This window comes from Acinonyx jubatus, chromosome B4 (genome assembly GCF_027475565.1).
Source record: "Acinonyx jubatus isolate Ajub_Pintada_27869175 chromosome B4, VMU_Ajub_asm_v1.0, whole genome shotgun sequence".
Taxonomy (NCBI): Eukaryota; Metazoa; Chordata; class Mammalia; order Carnivora; family Felidae; genus Acinonyx; species Acinonyx jubatus.
Window position 1 is genome coordinate 106,769,830 of NC_069387.1, and position 19,093 is coordinate 106,788,922.

Genomic DNA, 19,093 nt, shown 5'->3' on the forward strand with positions numbered 1-19,093 from the left:
CACAAATCTTAATGTGTAAATGATTCATGAGTCACTATTAATAATTAAGCACAGAAAGAGAAACCAAGTTACTTACTAAAGGCTTAGTATAAAATATGATTTTGATTTTTCTTGAATCAAGGCTTAGAATCAGGATTTCTTTCAAAGAGGTAGTATGGTACAAAATGACAGAAAGCCAGGAGTCAAGGACCCACAAACAACACTTGGATAAATGGAGATAGAGTTTATATTAAACACTTTACCACCCAAACACACTTCTACACAAATGTGCATTTCCACCATCTCTATCCCTCTTTTATTCCACTCTCATGCTGGCTTAAACACAGTTAACCAAAGCACAACAATTCTATCAGCAGATATACAGCTAATATTCAGCCCCTTGGAATTGTAAGGATCCCTAGCTAGCTGCCTTAACCATTAAAAATGGAACTTAAGAGAAACCAATTTCTTTTCAAAACTTACAGCTCAGTTAAAAGAATATCAACACACATTTGGAAAAATATTTTTCAACTCTCGACAATCTTAAAAATTGCTATAGCATATGAAAACACAAACATACCAATAGCTCTGGTCATAAGGCTGCAATGAAGTTTAAATCTCCTGGCCAACAAGCAACTTATGTGTCAAAGAGGTAGTATTTTAAAATCAATATTTATGCCCATAGTAATTCTCAATTGAAATGAAACATAAAATCTGTACTTTCTCTTTATAAAGTGATATGGGTCAATGTTTTGGCTAATGTTACAAAACTAAATGAGGTATTGCAAAATAATTTAAAATTTAGATGTGCAGGCAATTAGGTTCCATTTTAATACGCTATTATGAAAAGTGTTTATTTGTTTTTGGAAAAAAAAATAAACAGCATCTTGGCTATAATGACAAACCAGCTTTTCTGCAGTAGGTCCCTCCAGCAAAGGCTTAATATATCTGATTTGTCAAAGTCAACATTCCTGCTAATCTTTCCCACCAGTGTCAAATGCTGAGAGCTATCACCTATTCATTTTGTTGGGCAGTGTAGGGAGAAAAATGGACAACAGGCAGAAAGTAATCTGCAAAAACATCAGAATAAAGTGGTCTCTTTGCACATAGCTGTAAGAAAGATGCAGGAAGAAATAGAAAATCTTTGAGATTTCCTTTGCAATTCTTTGCCTATACAAAGTTTGTTTGAATGTTAATTATTCCTACCTTCACTACATTGGTTAATAAATGTTTTAAGGCCATAAAAAATTTTTCTATTAGTGCCAAAATATTATGTTTTACTGCATTGTATAGGCAGGGTGAAGCAAATAAAATAATATTAAATTTGAAATGCTTTAAAAGCTTTAAAGAAATATTATTACTGGAATTTAACCTGAAATAAAAAAAAAATATTTAAGTGAGAATTTTAACATTATATCTGCCGTAAATATTCTGTTTAAATTTAAAAAAAAGGGCTTTTGGAAGTTTCAGAAAACATATGGCTACCATATTTTTTCTTACAGTTCTACCAACATGAATGGAATTTTCTGTAATGGAACAACTAAGAATTTGGCTATCAACTATATGATATCTTCCACTACTGAGTACATGTGTGCATATGTGTGTGCATGTATGTATACTTGCATGTGTAGATTGGGAATAGCATGCTGTAATTGAATTGCATTATAATAGAAATACAAGTTTAATGAGTCTGAAAATGCCTCAAATTAGAAAGGATTGAGAGTAAAAAGTAGGGAAATGCAAGTCATTATGTATTAAAATATCCATCCCTAAATGTATTGAAACTTATCAGCATGATTCTTCACCTTAGGATTAGCACTCTCTCCCTCTTCAATATTGGGAGAGTCAATATGAGGACTCATTGTAAGTATGTGTCCACGTAGAATCATTCATTAAGCAAGACAGATAGTTGCAAGACAGATACTTAGAAAAATGTCAAAGATTTAGAGCAAAAGTAAAATAAGTAGACCTATGCTTTCTGGAAATAAACCTTTTACTTCCACTCAAATTATATCAAAATCAAAATTCAAGGCATCTGGGTGGCTCAGTTGGTGAAGTGTCCAATTTTGGCTCAGGTCATGGTCTCATGGTTTGGGAGTTTGAGCCCGGCATTGGGCTCTGTGCTGACACCTCAGAGCCTGGAGCCTGCTTAGGATTCTGTGTCTCCCTCTCTCTCTGCCCCTCCCCCTCTCATGCTCTGTCTCTGTCTCTCTCTGTCTCAAAAAATAAACATTAAAAATTAAAAAATAAAATTATTAGTATAGATTAACAAATTATGAAAAAATGATCTGAATATTTGTGTTAGCATGTAAGACATGACAAGTAAAGGTTTTCTTATTATAGTTCAGATATTTTGGTTAATTGACATATATAATAAAACACAGAAGTAAATAAGCATTAGGAAACTGGATTTAAGTCAGAAAAACGTGGGTTCCAGACCATCTCTATTACGTTAACATCCTTAAAATCTTTATTTTCTCATCTGTAAAAGGGGAATAAAAATAGTGCTTCTTATAGTAACCCTTATCATTAGCTTCTGCCCACATTTTCCTGAGGCAATCACAGGAGGTATACTATTCTTTCTCCGGTTGGTTAGAACTTCTCTTAGGTTGTGCATAGCATTCTGTTTTACTTTGGGGTAAAATTCAGTACATTTCCTTTATATGTAAAGAGAGTTTGGGACTATAGTGTTGTATATAGTATTGTTGCTGCTGCTGTTGTTGTTATATTAAATGGTTAGTTTTTCAGCATACCTCTTCTCTGATTGATTTACCAGAGTAATTTGACCACACTGAGAAATGGATGAGTGTTCTAGGCAATATCTGTTCAGTCTCTGAAGCCTTGATGAGTGAGGATTGGCTGGGCATGAACGTAATCATCATCATCATTAAAAACACCTATAGAGAGCTTAATGTCTTTATGCCAGGCACTAAGAACACGTTTCTTAATCTTTTCATTATTATAACAACTCAGTGAAGTAGGTACTATTATAATATCTTTTTTATAGATGAAAAGTCTGAGGCACAGAGAACTAAAGTAACTTGTTCAAAGATACATAAATCATTAGTGATAGAACCTGAATTTAAGCCAAGGCAGCAAAGTAGTGGCTCCAAATCTTTTGGTGTACACATTATGCATATTTTCATCATAATTTAAGATGAATGAGAAATACATATACTGGCTTGATATTTTCAAATCTAAGATGTACATATTACACTTGCGTTTGACAATGTGCATACTGACAGTGACAAGTGTTAGCACTGGGTTCATTCTCTCACCTTTCTGCTTGAAGGTGTAGAGTGCCTTGCATCAACCCACAAACAAATTACATAATGATTCCTTTTCCAATGAAAATATTGAGTATCACATACATACAGTTTCACTAATAAATTGGGTTTTTTTCCAAATGGATCGGTATCAAACTTGCTTTTGTGTAACAAAGCTTCCTTCTGATTATAGGGAGACCTTACAAAATGCCTTTCTGTCTCTGCTTAAAGAGTGTTGATTAGGGGCGACTGGATGGCTCAGTCGGGTAAGCGTCCAACTTCGGCTCAGGTCATGATCTCACGGTTTGTGAGTTCAAGCCCCGCGTTGGGCTCTGTGCTGACAGCTCTGAGCCTGGAGCTTGCACAGATTCTGTGTCTCCCCCTTTCTCTGCCCCTCCCCACTCATGAGTTCTCTCTCTTTCTCAAAAGTAAATAAACATTAACAATAATTTTTAAAAGTGTTGATTAAATTAATAATAGCAATAATAAAAATCAACACTTATATCAATAACTATATACTTTGTTCCATGGTATACTCAGTACATATTTTATCTTAAAGAAATAAAAATGTAAAACTTTTTCCTCTTTCCATAATAGAATCTATGTAAATGCAATATAAATATTTAAATATCTTGAGGACATTTCATTTTAAAACTATTTCATCAGTATTAGAGAGACACCACCTATTATTAGATGGTCACCTAGATAAGCAATACCTTATGGCATCTGCCCCTGACAATTCTAAATATGTAGTCTATCACAGTCAATGACTTTCTGGGTATTTTCTATTTCAGCACTGTCCTCAGATCATTAGTGAATGTTTTCATTTAAAAAAAGGGAAAATCTTATGTTGCCATTCCTTCACCCACTGGCTCATAAGCCTGCTGCTTTATTGTTAGATAGAACATTAGGAGAAGAAATACATCATCATAATAACATTCTAATAATTATCATGTATTGATCACTTGTAAGGTATAAGACACTATACTAAATAAATATGCCATCTCAGTTAAATTTCACATATAAAGTATAAAATCTTATGTAGAATTAATAAGTATTACTGACCTTGTACAGATAAGGAAACAAAGTCCTAGGAATGTTAGGCAACTTTCCAAGGGTTATATGGCTAACCTATGGCAGAAATGGTTCTGGAACCAAGCCCCTGCTCTTAATTAACCCCTGTAGTACTATATGGAGGCATGCCTACTTCTCAAAGCTATAATGAGAAACCACATGTAAGTATGTTTCTCTGACTTTCCTACATTGTACTTCTATTCAAGTGTCCACACTTTATTTTTAAAAATAGCTTTATTGAGGAATAATTGATATACAAAGAACTGTCCATAAGTAATGAGTCTATGCCTTACTAATTAATGTCAGCTAACAGGTGCAAGAGCACTGAAGAAAGGCATTCACAGGTTTAGGATACTATTCTTATAGCTTTATTCTATAAACTTTTGGAAAAAAGAGGGTTGTATTTTGTAAAGAGAGGCCACCCTCTTCCTTTAGAGTGCAATTCTGATGTTCCCATTCTACATTTCTTTGTGGTAGGATATAGACCATTAATGGATATATTTAATACAGAAAGTCCTGACTTTGACTATCTAGTTACTGGAGAGGTATGGAGTACTCTCTACACTATCATTATAATGCTACATTAATACAGTTATAAATGTTTTAACATTTTAAAACATATATTGTCTGCTTTTCACTTTCTGTCCCCTCAAAAATAAAGTTTTTAGTATCACAGAACCTGTATTTGACTGACTCAAGCATTCTTTTCAATTATGGAAATATTTTTGTTATTTTCCTAACCCCTTGCACACACACACATACACGTATGCCCTTGTACATTTTCAGACCCTCCTATACATTCAGGAAGGGAAGTTTTCATATCCTTACTAGTCATATTTGTAGTTGTCCAATAATAGATAATTCTGTTCCATTTATATTAGTGGAAGTAAAATATCTGATCACCATATGTTTTCTGAAATGTCACAAAAGGTGAGCCTTTTCATTCACATAGAATATTTAAAAGCTAATATAGTATAAAATCTCTGTGACAAATTACTTTATATCAGGTTATAGAAATGTGAAATGCATGTATTATATATAATTCAAGACTGAATTATTTATCTAGATTATCTCATTTAATACTATAAAATAGATGTTATTATCTCCATGTTAGAGATAAGGAAATGAAGGCGTATAGAGGTTAGATTAATCGCTCAAGTTTTTACAACTGGTGGGTGATGGAACTTGCTTTTGAACTATGGTTGTCTCATTCTAATGTCCTTGTTCTTAGACATGCATCTGCAGAGAGTAGGCCCAGGGTACATAACAGAAAAGAATCTCTGAAGGTTAGGGCTCACTTTCATTGCTGGGTTATTCACAAAAGTGCTGTGAAGTCCCATTAGCTTGGTGCAGTAAAGAACTAGGCATCAAGATCCTGATACTAAAAAATTCTGAATCTTTTCATTTATCAGCAAATCTAATCTGAGGGACAATAAAGGAGGTGATATTCTTCATATAGTCATTTACTTTTCAGGGTATAAAATCAGTGACATTTTATCAAAAGTATATCTAATGTAAAATATCTTTATCTATCTATCTATCTATCTATCATTTGCCTATCTAATATATCCATCCATCATCTACCTATCATCTATTTACCTTTCAATCTGTTAATTTATTATATATGTATGTGTGTAAGTATTATTTCAAGTTGACAGCAATCTTAAATTCTGTTGTATATTAAGTACATCAAATTATTTATTTTTCTACCAAGTATAACCTGAAAAACCACTCATAAATATATGAATTAGAGTTTGAGGTAACCAAGATATATTGGTCCAAATGCTTTACACTTAAAAGAGATATAAACATAGATCATTGCATTAGATTACCATTAGATTCAACAAAAACCGACCATCAACAAGGCATATCATAGTCAAATTCACAAAATACTCAGGCAAGGAGAGAATCATGAAAACAGGAAGAGAAAAAAAGTCCCTAACCTAAAAGGGAAGACAGATCTGGTTTGCAGCAGACCTATCCACAGAAATTTGGCAGGCCAGAAAGAAGTGGCAGGATATATTCAGTGTTCTGAAACAGAATAATATGCAGTCAATAATTCTTTATCCAGCAAGGCTGTCATTTAAAATAGAAGGAGAGATAAAAAGTTTCCCAGACAAACAAAAATTAAAGGAGTTTGTGACCACTAAACCAGCCCTGTAAGAAATTTTAAAGGGGAATCTCTGAGAGGAGAAAAGATGGGGGAAATATATATCTATATCTATAGATATATATCTATATTTATAGATATATATCTATACCTATAGATATATATCTATAGGTATATCTATAGATATATATCTATATCTATCTACATATATCTATAGATATATATCTATATCTATACCTATCTATAGATATATATCTATATATCTATATCTATCTATATCTATCTATAGATATATATCTATCTATCTATATCTATATCTATATCTATCTATCTATATATATATCTATAGATATAGATAGATAGATATAGATATAGATATAGAGATCTCAAAAGCAACAAAGATTAGGAAGGACCAGAGAATACCACCAGAAACTCCAGCTCTACAAGTATCATAATGGCAATAAATTCATATCTTTCAGTACTCACTCTAAATGTCAATGGACTCAATGCTCCAATCAAAAGACATAGGGTAGCAGAATGGATAAGAAAATAAGATCCATCTATATGATGTTTACAAGAGACGCACTTTAGACCGAAAGACACCTTCAGATTGAAAATAAGGGGATGGAGAACCATCTATCATGCTAATGGTCAACAAAAGAAAGCCAGAGTAACCATACTTATATCAGACAATCTAGACTTTACAATAAAGACTGTACCAAGAAATGCAGAGGGCATTATATCATTTATTTTTCAATAATATGTTTTTCAAATTATAAATCTAGCTTGGTCATGAATTGAATTATATATTCCATTAATTGGAGCAAAATACATGTTATGTTATATTTCAGTTTTTTAATTTTATTATTTGCTATTACTTTTTAAAATTTGAAATAAAATGTGCCAGTATTAAAACATATATGCTTAGAAAAACATAAATAAATTAATTACAAATCACAGTAAATATTACCTTGTCAGTAGGAAAAGTCATAGGTTAACTTTGTGATAAAGTTAAAAATTTTGTATACCCCGGTATGCAACTCTCTGCATACATGAATCATCTTACAAATTGTGCTGTGTTTTAATAATATTCTATCTTTTCTAAAGGATTGTTTCTCAATTAATTATATTCTGTGCTTAATATCTGGGAAGTGAAATATTCACAGAAGATATATGTTTAAAATATGAGGAAAAATTAAGTCTTTGGAAAATGAATTACTCTTCACTTCAAAAAGTTCAGCAAAATAATTGAAAGTAACTTAAAGTGTTACAGGAAAATCACAAAATGATGCAAACACCCTGAAGGAGCTGACTGGAGTCAAGAAAGTCCTTTTCAATGAGGTCCGGTAGGAAAAAAAAAAAAAAAGAGGTTAGAGTGGGAGAGAGCCAAAGCATAAGAGACTCTTAAAAACTGAGAACAAACTGAGGGTTGATGGGGGGGTGGGAGGGAGGGGAGGGTGGGTGATGGGTATTGAGGAGGGCACCTTTTGGAATGAGCACTGGGTGTTGTATGGAAACCAATTTGTCAATAAATTTCATATACTGAAAAAATAATAATAAAAAAATAAATAAATAAAAACAAAACAAAAAACTCAAAACAAAACAAATTGATTTTAAGATATAATTATATTACTATAATTGGAGAAAACATTTAATTTTCTATACTTCAAAACGAACTTTATGTGAATTCAAAGTATACTGAAAATATATGTGTAACATTTATTGACAACATATTTTCACTGAATATGTGATTATTAGTATAATATATAACTTGAAAATTTCAGTCTAGCTAATATATTAATAGTGGCTCTTTTAATTTTTTCACATAAGATTTTCGGATTGTTATATATTTGCTATAATTGATATGCAATCTCTTTTATAACAATAAAATAATAATAATACAATCTCTGAGCATTTCTTTAGATAGCAGGCATAAATTAGATTATTATTTGAAAACACAGATCTTCTCCTTCTCTCATATCCACAGATGGAAGATACTTTCACTCTCTTGACTTTAGGCTTAGTCACGTGACTTGCTTTGGCCAATGCAACGCTAGTGGCTATTGTTGCAGCTTGAGAAGGCTAGAGAAGCTCTTGGGCTTACTCACTCACACTTCTACCATAAGAAGAAAAGGGTAGATTCTGGCTAGCTTGCTGGTACTGAAAGTAGGTTGAGCTATGTGGAGCAGAGATGACAAATTCTAACATGACACTGACTGTAGGAATCAACTACAAATAATTTGATAAAAACCAGAGATACTAAAATTAGGATTTTCACCCACCTACTGCATTTAAATTACTGCAAAATGGAGGTTTAGTGAAATTCCTTTGAGGAAGTGCATGTGGTCGGATAGTGCTTAAGTTGAATGACTTGATAGGGGCAAACACGTAAAAATAGATTAGTGACTTTTCAACAATTTAGATGAGAGATATTTGCAAAATTACTTATCAGGGTAAAACAATGTAAATGGAAAAGATGAATCAGGAGATACTTTGAGAACAAGAAATTCTAGAACTCAGTATTGATTATATAGCATGGTGTCAGTCATATGTGACAGAGAAAAGGAATATATCAATATTTAGGGACAGATTGAAGAGGGAATGATGCCTGTTAAAACCAGAGTGCAAAACTGTTAGTGCAATGGTGACCTAACAGAAGTACCAGAAGTGGAAGAAAGTGTGGCTGACTTCTGAGCATTTTCACATAAAGATAATTGTCAGGGGATACCTGAAGTCTAAAAATATCTCAAAATAATAATGACATGGGGTGCCTGGGTTGCTCAGTCAGTTAAACATCTGACTCTTAATTTTGGCTCAGGTCATGAGCTCACGGGTTTTGAGATTGAACCCCACATGGGCTCTGCACTGACAGTGCAGATCCTGCTTGGAATTCTCTCTGCCCCCCTTGCTTATATGTACACGTGCATGTTCTCTCTCTCTCTCTCTCTCTCTCTCTCTCTCTCTCTCCCTCTCTCTCTGTCAGAATAAATAAATAAACATTAAAAAAAGTAACAACTAACCTGTTCATAGTAATGTGTGCTAGGCATTCTATAAGTGTTACATATATTTTTTTCATATTTAATCTGAATCATTTTATAGTGATAGAAATGTTATTTTTATTATCTTGATGGAAAGCTTATATTTTTTGTCTAAATTCACAAACAATAAGGAGGAGTGGTGGCAGAATTAAAACAACAATTGTCAAACATAAGACCTCATGGCCTTATTCACTAGCTTTGTTTGAGTAATAGAAAGGAACGAATACGAATGAGAACAGATTCCCTAAGGAAATTTCATAGGGATCAAGTTTAATCATTCTTGTCATGTACAGAGTATTTTCTCACAAAAAGCCATGTGAATTGGTGAAGAAAAAACAAATCTCAATTTTTGTACCTTTATAAGTAAATGTCATATTGTGTGTGTGTGTGTGTGTGTGTGTGTGTGTGTGTGCGCGCGCGCGCGCGCGTGTGCTGGCCATACGGTGTTATGGTTAAGTAAGTAATGTTACATGCTCCTCACATTGCAATAATTACATAACAGACAATTCCAAAAATGAATAGCGAGGGTAATCAAGCTAGTATAATCATAATGGTTTTCTTGAAGATACCACGCACTTCCCACACAGTGTTAAACTTAGTCTCTCTTAGTCTAGGAGAGAAAAATAAAGCAAGTAAGTAAATAAAATATCAAGTAGTTGTATACTATAAGAAGGAAAAGGGGAGTCTCAGTATACAGAGTGTCCACAGGAGGGGAAAGATGCACCAGGCTTTCTGAGGAGGTGATATTTGAACTGAATATATACAATGGGAGAGTAATCCATGAGGATATCTGGAGGAATGATGTTCCTGGTAGAGGAAATAGCAAAGTAAATATCCTATGGCAAGCTCATTCTTGGTGTACTCTAGGATTAGCAAAGATACCCATGTGGCTGGAGCACAGCAAGCATGAAGAAATGCTGTAGATGGGATGGCAGAGATGACCATAGCAAGATCAAGCAGAATTGAGAGTTTATAGTAAGAAATTTTGATTTCATTCCAAGAGTGATGAGAAATAATTTGTGCTTTTAAACAAGGAAATGACATGATCAGATATATTAATTATATGTAATCTTACTATCTTTTGAGTTAGGGTAAATATTCACATATGTACATTTTCAGAAGCTAATGCCATTAAATCATAGATTTAAGCCTATTTTCCAAAGTCTAAGTGCTTGATACATGCTTATTTCCCAAAGTGTGTTACCTAGAGTACTGTTCTTATGATATACTCTGGAATAAAGCAGGGTGGGGTGAATGGACTAAGTAAGTTTAGAAAGAAATGGTGGGAAGCCAAGATGAGAACTGAAAAGTGTCCAGTGGATTTATTAACAAGAGAGTCAAGGGGATACCTGAGAAAGTTTGGAAGACACATGAAGATGGAGGAACATTGGAAAGAACTGAAGATAAAGTCATGAAAATGGTGCCTGGGGGGAGAAAAGTCTTTGGGCAGAAACAAGGACGACCTCTAGAGGGGAATGTGGTATCTCAGACATAAAGGGTAAATATTTGTAGTGAACACAGAGAATTCCAATGGGACAGAGTTTACAAAGAAAACAGAATAGAAGATCATAAATGAAAATTTTATAGACTGAAATAGATACCTGAGAAGTCAGAAGAAAAGACTGAAGGGGCGCCTGGGTGGCTCAGTGGGTTGAGTGTCCAACTTCGGCTCAGGTCATGATCTCATGTTCATGTGTTCGAGCCCCGCGTTGGGCTCTGTGCTGACAGCTCAGAGCATGGAGCCTGCTTCAGATTCTGTATCCCCCTCTCTCTCCGCCCCACCCCTGCTTGTGCTCTGTCTCTGTCTTTCAAAAACGAATAAACATAAAAAAAAATTTAAAAATTAAAAAAAAAATAAAAAATAAAAGTCTGAACATTGTAAAAGTTCAGGTGCTTCCTGCCACTACCAAAGGTGGAAAGAAGAGAGAAATAGATACAGATTGAGGTAAGCTTTTTAGATTTAGAAGCAAAAGAATGTGGGAGAACCTGCCAGACGATTCTATTTTCTCAATGAAATGAAGTACAAGATTATCAGCTGTAAAAAAAAAAAAAAAAACCAAAAAAAACAGGAGACCAAAGAAAGCAGACAATTTAAAAAGCAATAAAATATAGTCTTCTAAAAATATAACTTTCTAAAAATCAGACTTCTCAAACAGTGTGGGGAAGGAGAGAATATGTAACAAAGGTGTCTCATAGTCTTTGAGATTATGAAGCACTGAATTTGCATGCTATTCATACACTTCGGTCTTTCCTGCAATGATAAAGATAAGAATGTTCCAGGATGGAATAATTTCACCTGGAGTGTGCATGAGGCTTGTGGGGCAGATATGGTGATGTAAAGTGGCCTTTACTCTGAGCCATGAAGGGCACATGGAACCTACATAGGAGACAATAGAAACAGCGGTGTTCTTGGGCATGAACACTAAAAGGAAAGGCTTCAAAGAAGAAAATTCTAGGAGATCCTACTGTGCCATACTCATCAGAGGGTGGAGGTGCTATCTCTACTTCCCTCTCTTTCCTTCTTCTGAATAGGGTGTGTGTACGTGTGTGTGTGTGTGTGTGTGTGTGATAACAATTGCAGTGTTTAACAGCAAAGGTAGTAATGAAAATGGTTATATGTGCCATTAAATGTGGTTGTTGTCTTAGAAGGATTTTGTACATCTGCAATTTACTTCAAGATTGGGAAAGATACAAAGTAAGAGAATTGTGGAACTTTGCTGTTTTGCTGGCTGCATGCACCTACAGGCAAAAGACACTCTTTAAGAGGGCAAAAACCATGGAATACTGACTGACCTTTTCTTTTCTTTCTTTTTTTTTTTTTTTTTTACTTTACTCTATGGACTCTTGGTGATATAATTGTTCTTTATTTATTACTATTATTATTTTCTTGCCTCAGTTCCCCTTAAACGAGAATCTCTTTCAGGGGCAGGGCTGTCTCTATTGCTTTCAGTATAATGTACATAGCTCAAGTACTTGAAATGAGTTGTATTAAATGCACACATAGTTTAAAAGAAGGGAAAAATGGCATTGCGACAGTTGTTTAGGATCATACATTAAAAGTTGAACTATTTTTAAATCTGAAAAAAACTAATTCTCATCGCATTTATTGTTGTCCCTGGTTGTTCCTGACTATATAAAGTACTCACCTATTTGTCCTTAGCCAAAACTATAATATAAATTAGTTATTTTCAAGCACATTTACTGAATCATCATTAAATCTTCACAGATATCCTATGTCCCATTTCTTTTATAAATTACAGTTTTCCTCTCACTGAAACATTTAACCAGATAGATTGTCAACAAATACTTATTAAAATGATCAAACGAGAATGAATATTTATTAGTGACCCATTTGACTGACATTGCCAGCTGCTTGTATCTTTGAATCTGGGAATACTACTCTGAGGTAAATCCCTAAAAATGTTTAGATTAAAATCTCATGGTTATATATTAAATTGCAAATGTAATTGAATTACTCAAAAAAAGAAGAAACTACAGACAAGTACACTTAAAAAACAGATTTAGCTTTAAATGTGGCTGATTAGTCATAGTCCTTTCAATATTTATATCATTGTTTTCTGAACAAATGCTTACCAAGAGGATGAGGAGTTATACAAATGCAACTTCCAGTTAGAAACTGCTATAATGTATAAATCTGCTATTATCTCAAATGAATTGTGTACATGTGAAATATTTGTGTATAGTTATGTGTGTGTATGTATCTATTAATATCTATATATCTACACAACTATTTCTTGCTATTGTAGACAGATACGAATTCAGATGGAGTTTGTAACATGTAGAGATTTTTGTGCAAATATTGAGGCACATTACAGGTCAAAGAAATTTATGTGACAAACAAAATCGTGTATTTTGTATATATGTGTACAGTTACATTGTTTAGAGCTAAAGTGACAAAAGCAGTGTGCAGACAAACTCACCCAGAATACTATCTCCAGATTTTCCAGTTTTTAAAATGAAAGATTAGGGTGATCAGAAATATCTGCAAGTAAACCCAAAAGCCAGATCTTGTTGGGCTCTTGAAGCTTTATGGTGGTGAGCTGCTGGACACTAACAATATCATTGGTCAGGGGAAACTTAAAAACATGGATTCACTCTCAGCCGTGGTATCAGAAAAATCCTGATACTTTTACCCCTTTGTCCTGACCAGCGGCATAAAACATGAAATAACACCACATTTCACTCAGCAGAAGAATACCTTAAGACTCTTCTACCTCAAATACAAACTTAACATGTACAATATGACTCAGTGTTTGTTTTATTTTGCTATAACATACAGACAAAAAGCATTCTGAAAAAGTAGTTCAAAAGAAAACACTTTATGACTTGTAACATAGAACAGCGTCTCTTCTCCGTGACCACATTATGATGTAAAAGGATTTCTTATCAAACTTTCACCATAGCAAAGAAAAAGAAAGCTTCTCTTACCAGAGTGGAATAAAGCGTCAACCTTGCTCTAACGTTTTCTGCAGCTCTTGTTTGAAAAGACAGATCCAAAGCGGCTTTGTGCATATAACTGATCTGGCTGATCTCCAGTCTCTGCACAAAAAAAAAAAAAAAAAAAAAAAAAAAAAACAACAGTATAATTGGCTCTCAAAAAAGTGTTGTAAACATTCATCATGATGGCACTTGCATGTTGAATCTAGTCACTGTTACCCTGATGGACTTTTTCCAAACAGACCAATTATGTTTCTACTTTCAATATTTGCTACTTGGTTTTCTCTATTCAATGCTGAGATTAATATCCTTAAAGAAACTATGAATTTGTGAGTGTCAACTTGATGACTATGTCAAGACCCTTGGGTCTGAAGGTACAGCTCAGACTTAAAAATCTCAATCAATCAAGATGACATTGTCTGATAAATAAATTGACTTGGCATCTGTATGTCTTTATTTCTAAATTTGACAATATTCAGCTCATTATTTACATGTGAATGAGATATCAGTGTTTCTAAGTGTCTTTCATTCACTATTTGATAAAAGTCAAGTGAATATTCCACACCTCTACTTTGTGCAAAAGCCACATCAATAATGCCTATAAAATACCCTAGAGTCTGAGACCAACTGTGCTGCATTTCTAAATCATGTTAAATATTCCACTGTGCCTTTGCCCAAACCTTCAAAGGGGTCCAGATTCAGTCACATCCTTTAATTTTTATGGGACCAATGAAGGCGTCACACAACCTGGGCTTTTTTTTCTTATTTTTAATTTTTTTTAATGTTTATTAATTTTTTGAGAGAGAGACTGACAGAGTATGAGCAGGGGAGGGACAGAGAGAGAGAGAGAGGAAGACACAGAATCTGAAGCAGGCTCCATCCAGGCTCTGAGCTGTCAGCACATAGCCTGACGCGGGGCTTGAACCCACAAACGGTGAGATCATGACCTGAGCTGAAGACAGGTGCTCAACCGACTGAGCCACCGAGGCGCCCCTTTCTTATTTTTAAACATTCAATTTAATGGGAGCATTGAATGATTATAACTATGAGTGGCATATTCCTATTACCAAGAAAAATGTGAACACTAGATCAAAATGATAAGCCTCAATGAAAAATGCAGCCTCAAATTGTACTACTTACAACAATCTCAGTAATATTTTCTTACAACTACATGAAAGTGTAATTTTTGTCTTGCTTCCCATGTGCATAAAGCCTGGCTAACAGTTACTGGCAATGCCACCATTTAAAAAAAGATGATATGATTGCATCAGAGGGTTTTCTTTTTTATATTTGATAGTTTATTTTTCATCATACAAATTAAACAACTACCACAAAACAGTTTATGAATGTACAAATTATGATTTTATCAATTTCTAAAAGTGACAAATTATGATAATTTATAACTGTTTCCAGAAGCAAGTAAAAATTTAGATACACTACAAGGATAAAATTCTATGTATTCCTGAGTCTTATTAAGTAACATCTTTAAATTAAAAGAACCTAAAAGTTTGGATGCTGAACACTTCTTATTCATATTTGTAAATTTCAGAGCCATTTAAAGACTTTTATTATAATTCAGATTACTACAGATATGTGTATATATATACACATGTATATATATGTGTATATATGTATATATATATACATGTGTATATATATGTATATATATATTATTCTTCTATGAACACAGATGACTAATCTCATCATGCTACTTATAGAGGTAGGGTGTGGAGGAAGAAGCCCCTACATACTGTTTTTTTAAAGGTTTTTATCACTGAACTATTAGCTTGCTTATTATATAACATTTGCTTTCATAAAATTTTCCACTAACATTTCTTTATTCAATTCTTTCATCAGAATAGTGAAGAGGGCATTACTATTCTCCATTTTACACATGAGAAAAATAAGGCTCAGAAAGGAGTAATTTGAAAATTACAACAGTAAATTCTTAAGGTAGTACCCACCGATGCTGTTCAACTATGTCCTAAAACCATTGCTTCCAAAACAGTATATCTAAGATTTAAAAAAAAAAAAAAAGAAAAGAAAAGAAAAAGAAAAACATTTGTGTGATTTAGCTTGCTGATTGGAAATCGGAACAAACATTTAGAGAATTATTATATATTTGCAGCTGTGATACATTGAGGAACTTAAAATCATTATGGGCATGATGACTTTAGAAATGATTTGCAAATGAACTTCAAAAAGATAATTTTTTATGATTTTCTTTTAAACATTTTTTTGTTAATTTAGGAATTACCTATTAAGTATCTTTAGATGATACACCCTTTGTTAAGGTCTTAGGATACAGTAGTGAACCAGATAAATATCTTCTTTTTCTTCATGTTATATTCAGTCTTCCTAATTACAATAGATAGAATAGCCTTACATTTTCTTCACTGAGAAAACAGGAATTACCATAGGGGTCTCCAACTCACCCAATCTGCCCCAACTATCTACCAAACTCCTTGGAACTTTACTGCTGAACCTTTTCAGATGGACAAGGAACTTTCTTATGCTGATTCCTCTCATTTACATCAGATGACTCTGCACTGAATCATTCTCAACAGTTTAAAACCCTGCTTTAATATTTCCCTGCATTTAAGACCTTCCCACCACCCCCACTTCTCCCTCTTGCTGCTGTGTTTCTGTATTGAAAACTATTTCAAAAGTTCTACTTTAGAATTCCTTTCCAATTCCTTCCCAACTGAGTCTCACAGAGGGTCCATCAAGCCATTAAAATAGATCCCATCTTACCTGATCTCATGTGAACTCATTTAACTAATTCCTTCCTGAAACATTTTCTTCTCTTGGCTCTAGTGATGCCACCTTATGGTGTTTCTCCTAACCTGCAGATCTTTCAGTCCCAGGTTCATTTGATAGCTTCTCCTCCTCTGCCCAAATGATGATTGGACAACTCCTTGATTGTTCCTGGACTCCTTTCTATTCTCAAATTCACACTTTCCCCATAGATGTTCTCATTCAGGTCTTTGGCTTTAAATAATATCTATCCTTTTCACTACCAAATATACATCTGCAGCCTGACCTCTCCTCTGTTCTCCAAGTGGGATACTCCATCTGCTTACTGATCTCAATTCTTGGCTCTATAACAGGCATTTTAAAATTCAAACATGACAAAAGCAGAGCAATTGATTCTGCCATGTCTTTGTAAATTTCATCTTTTTTCCATTCTTCCTTATTTTAGTAAAAATTCACCAATCGTTTAAGCTAAAAAACAAAGATTTTTTTAATGTTTTATTGTGTTAAAAATGTATAACATAAAATTTACCATCTTAACTATTTATAAATGTACAGTTCTGCAGTGTTAAGTTTATTCACACTATTCTGTACCCATCTTCAAAACGTTTTCATCTTGTAAACCTTAAACTATATACCCACGAAACAACTCCCCAATACCAATGATCTATTGATACATACAATGATACAGATGAATCTCTAAGTAATTATGCTTAGTGAAAGAAACTAAACAACATGAGTATATACTGTATGATCTCATTCATATCTAAAATTCCAAAAATGCAAACTAACTTATAGTGACAGAAAGCAGATCACTTGTTGCCTGGAGACTAGAAAAGAGGGTGGTGGAACTGGTGTGAGAGACAGCCAAGGATAATGAGGCAACTTTTGTGGGTAACAGATGAATTCATTATCCTGATTGTCTCGATCATTTCATGAATGTATGTATATGTCAAAATTAATCAAACTGCATACTTTAAATATGTACAGTTCAATTCATGTCAATTATCCTGAGATAACATTTTTAATAAACATAAATAAAACTCTTTAATAAGCACATGAAAATCTATCTAATGTTTAAAGGAAAAATATTTGTAAACACTTCACAAAAGAGGATATCCAAATTGTCAATACCATATGAGAGAGTCCTCAACATTATTTCTTACCAGAGAAATGCATGCTCATCATATAGAGTAGAATATCTAAAATGTTATTTCAATATTTGGGGAGAATGGAAAGCAAGTGGAACTCTTACACACTGCTTAAAGTTTAGCAAATTGGCACCCACCAGCACTTTGAAAAACTGGTAGTATATACTGAAGCCGAAAATATTCTTACCCTGTGATCCAACAACTACACTTCTGGTGCTAGTTTACTGATTAATTATTACTATTGGAGTAAACTGAGGAGAGTGACTAGGAAGAGGTACAAAATAAAATCCTGAGATTTGGGTAATATTTTATTTCCTGTTAAGATTATACTTACATATGGAGGTATGTTCACTGTGAAAATTCACTAAGTTCTTCACATAAGAACTCTTCACATAAGAGTTTGCACTTTTTTGGATATGTTTCAATAGAACTTGTTATGTATATATGTATGGATGTATTTATAGTCATATACATACATACGTACATACATGCCATATATGCATATATATGTATATATATGTATATATATAAAGACATAATAATTACAGTATATGTTCTAAAGAACAGATTTGAAATGTTTGTGGAAACACATTGCTAGGGCAATATTACATTTTGTCCTGGTAATGAAAATAAATCACACAGAAGATAAGGTTAAAATATTCCAGTAGGAAAATAGCCATTTGTATAATTACTTATCCCAGGAAGGCTGCTTCAGATGACATTGTCAAGAAAAATATTTAGTATTTTATTAGTATACTAAATACTAATAAATAAATACTAAAATACTAGTATTTTAGAATTTATTTCTAAAAATAATATATCATTATAGTACAGATATTACGCAGTATTTATTTTTCATCTTTTTTTAGAGTTTATTTATTTTTGAGAGAGACAAGAGAGAGACAGAGAGAGTGAGCAGCGGAGGGGCAGAGAGAGAGGGAGAGAATGTCCGCACTATCCAAATGGAGCCCAACATGGGGCTTGAACTCACAAACTATGAGATCATGACCTGAGCCAAAACCAACAGTTGGTCGCTTAACCTACTGAGCCACCCAGGTGCCCCTTATTTTACATTTTTATTTATGAAATTTCTTGAGGTTCTGATTTAGAAATATAAACTTGTTTTTTTCTAATAGATTTACAAAATCAGTGTCTTAACAGAGAAAAGGTGAAACAAAAAATAGTATCTCATTTATATTATCTCATTGCTTGGGGCACCTGGGAGTCTGACTTCAGCTCAGGAGTCATGATCTCACAGTTTGT

At 33.5% G+C, this 19,093-nt stretch overlaps 1 protein-coding gene across 4 annotated transcripts in view; it reads right to left on the bottom strand.

Annotated features, from left to right (window-relative positions):
• MGAT4C (MGAT4 family member C) overlaps positions 1-19,093 on the bottom strand; it is a 720,391-nt gene that overhangs the window by 380,127 nt on the left and 321,171 nt on the right. For 3 of the 4 annotated variants that reach the window (XM_053226554.1, XM_053226552.1, XM_053226553.1), the window contains one exon: positions 13,917-14,027. In XM_053226554.1, coding sequence (XP_053082529.1) covers positions 13,917-14,000 — 84 coding nt within the window. In that variant the 5' untranslated portion in view covers positions 14,001-14,027. Of the gene's footprint in view, positions 1-13,916; positions 14,028-19,093 lie in introns of those variants that run through there. The other variant, XM_053226564.1, reaches the window with a different exon arrangement.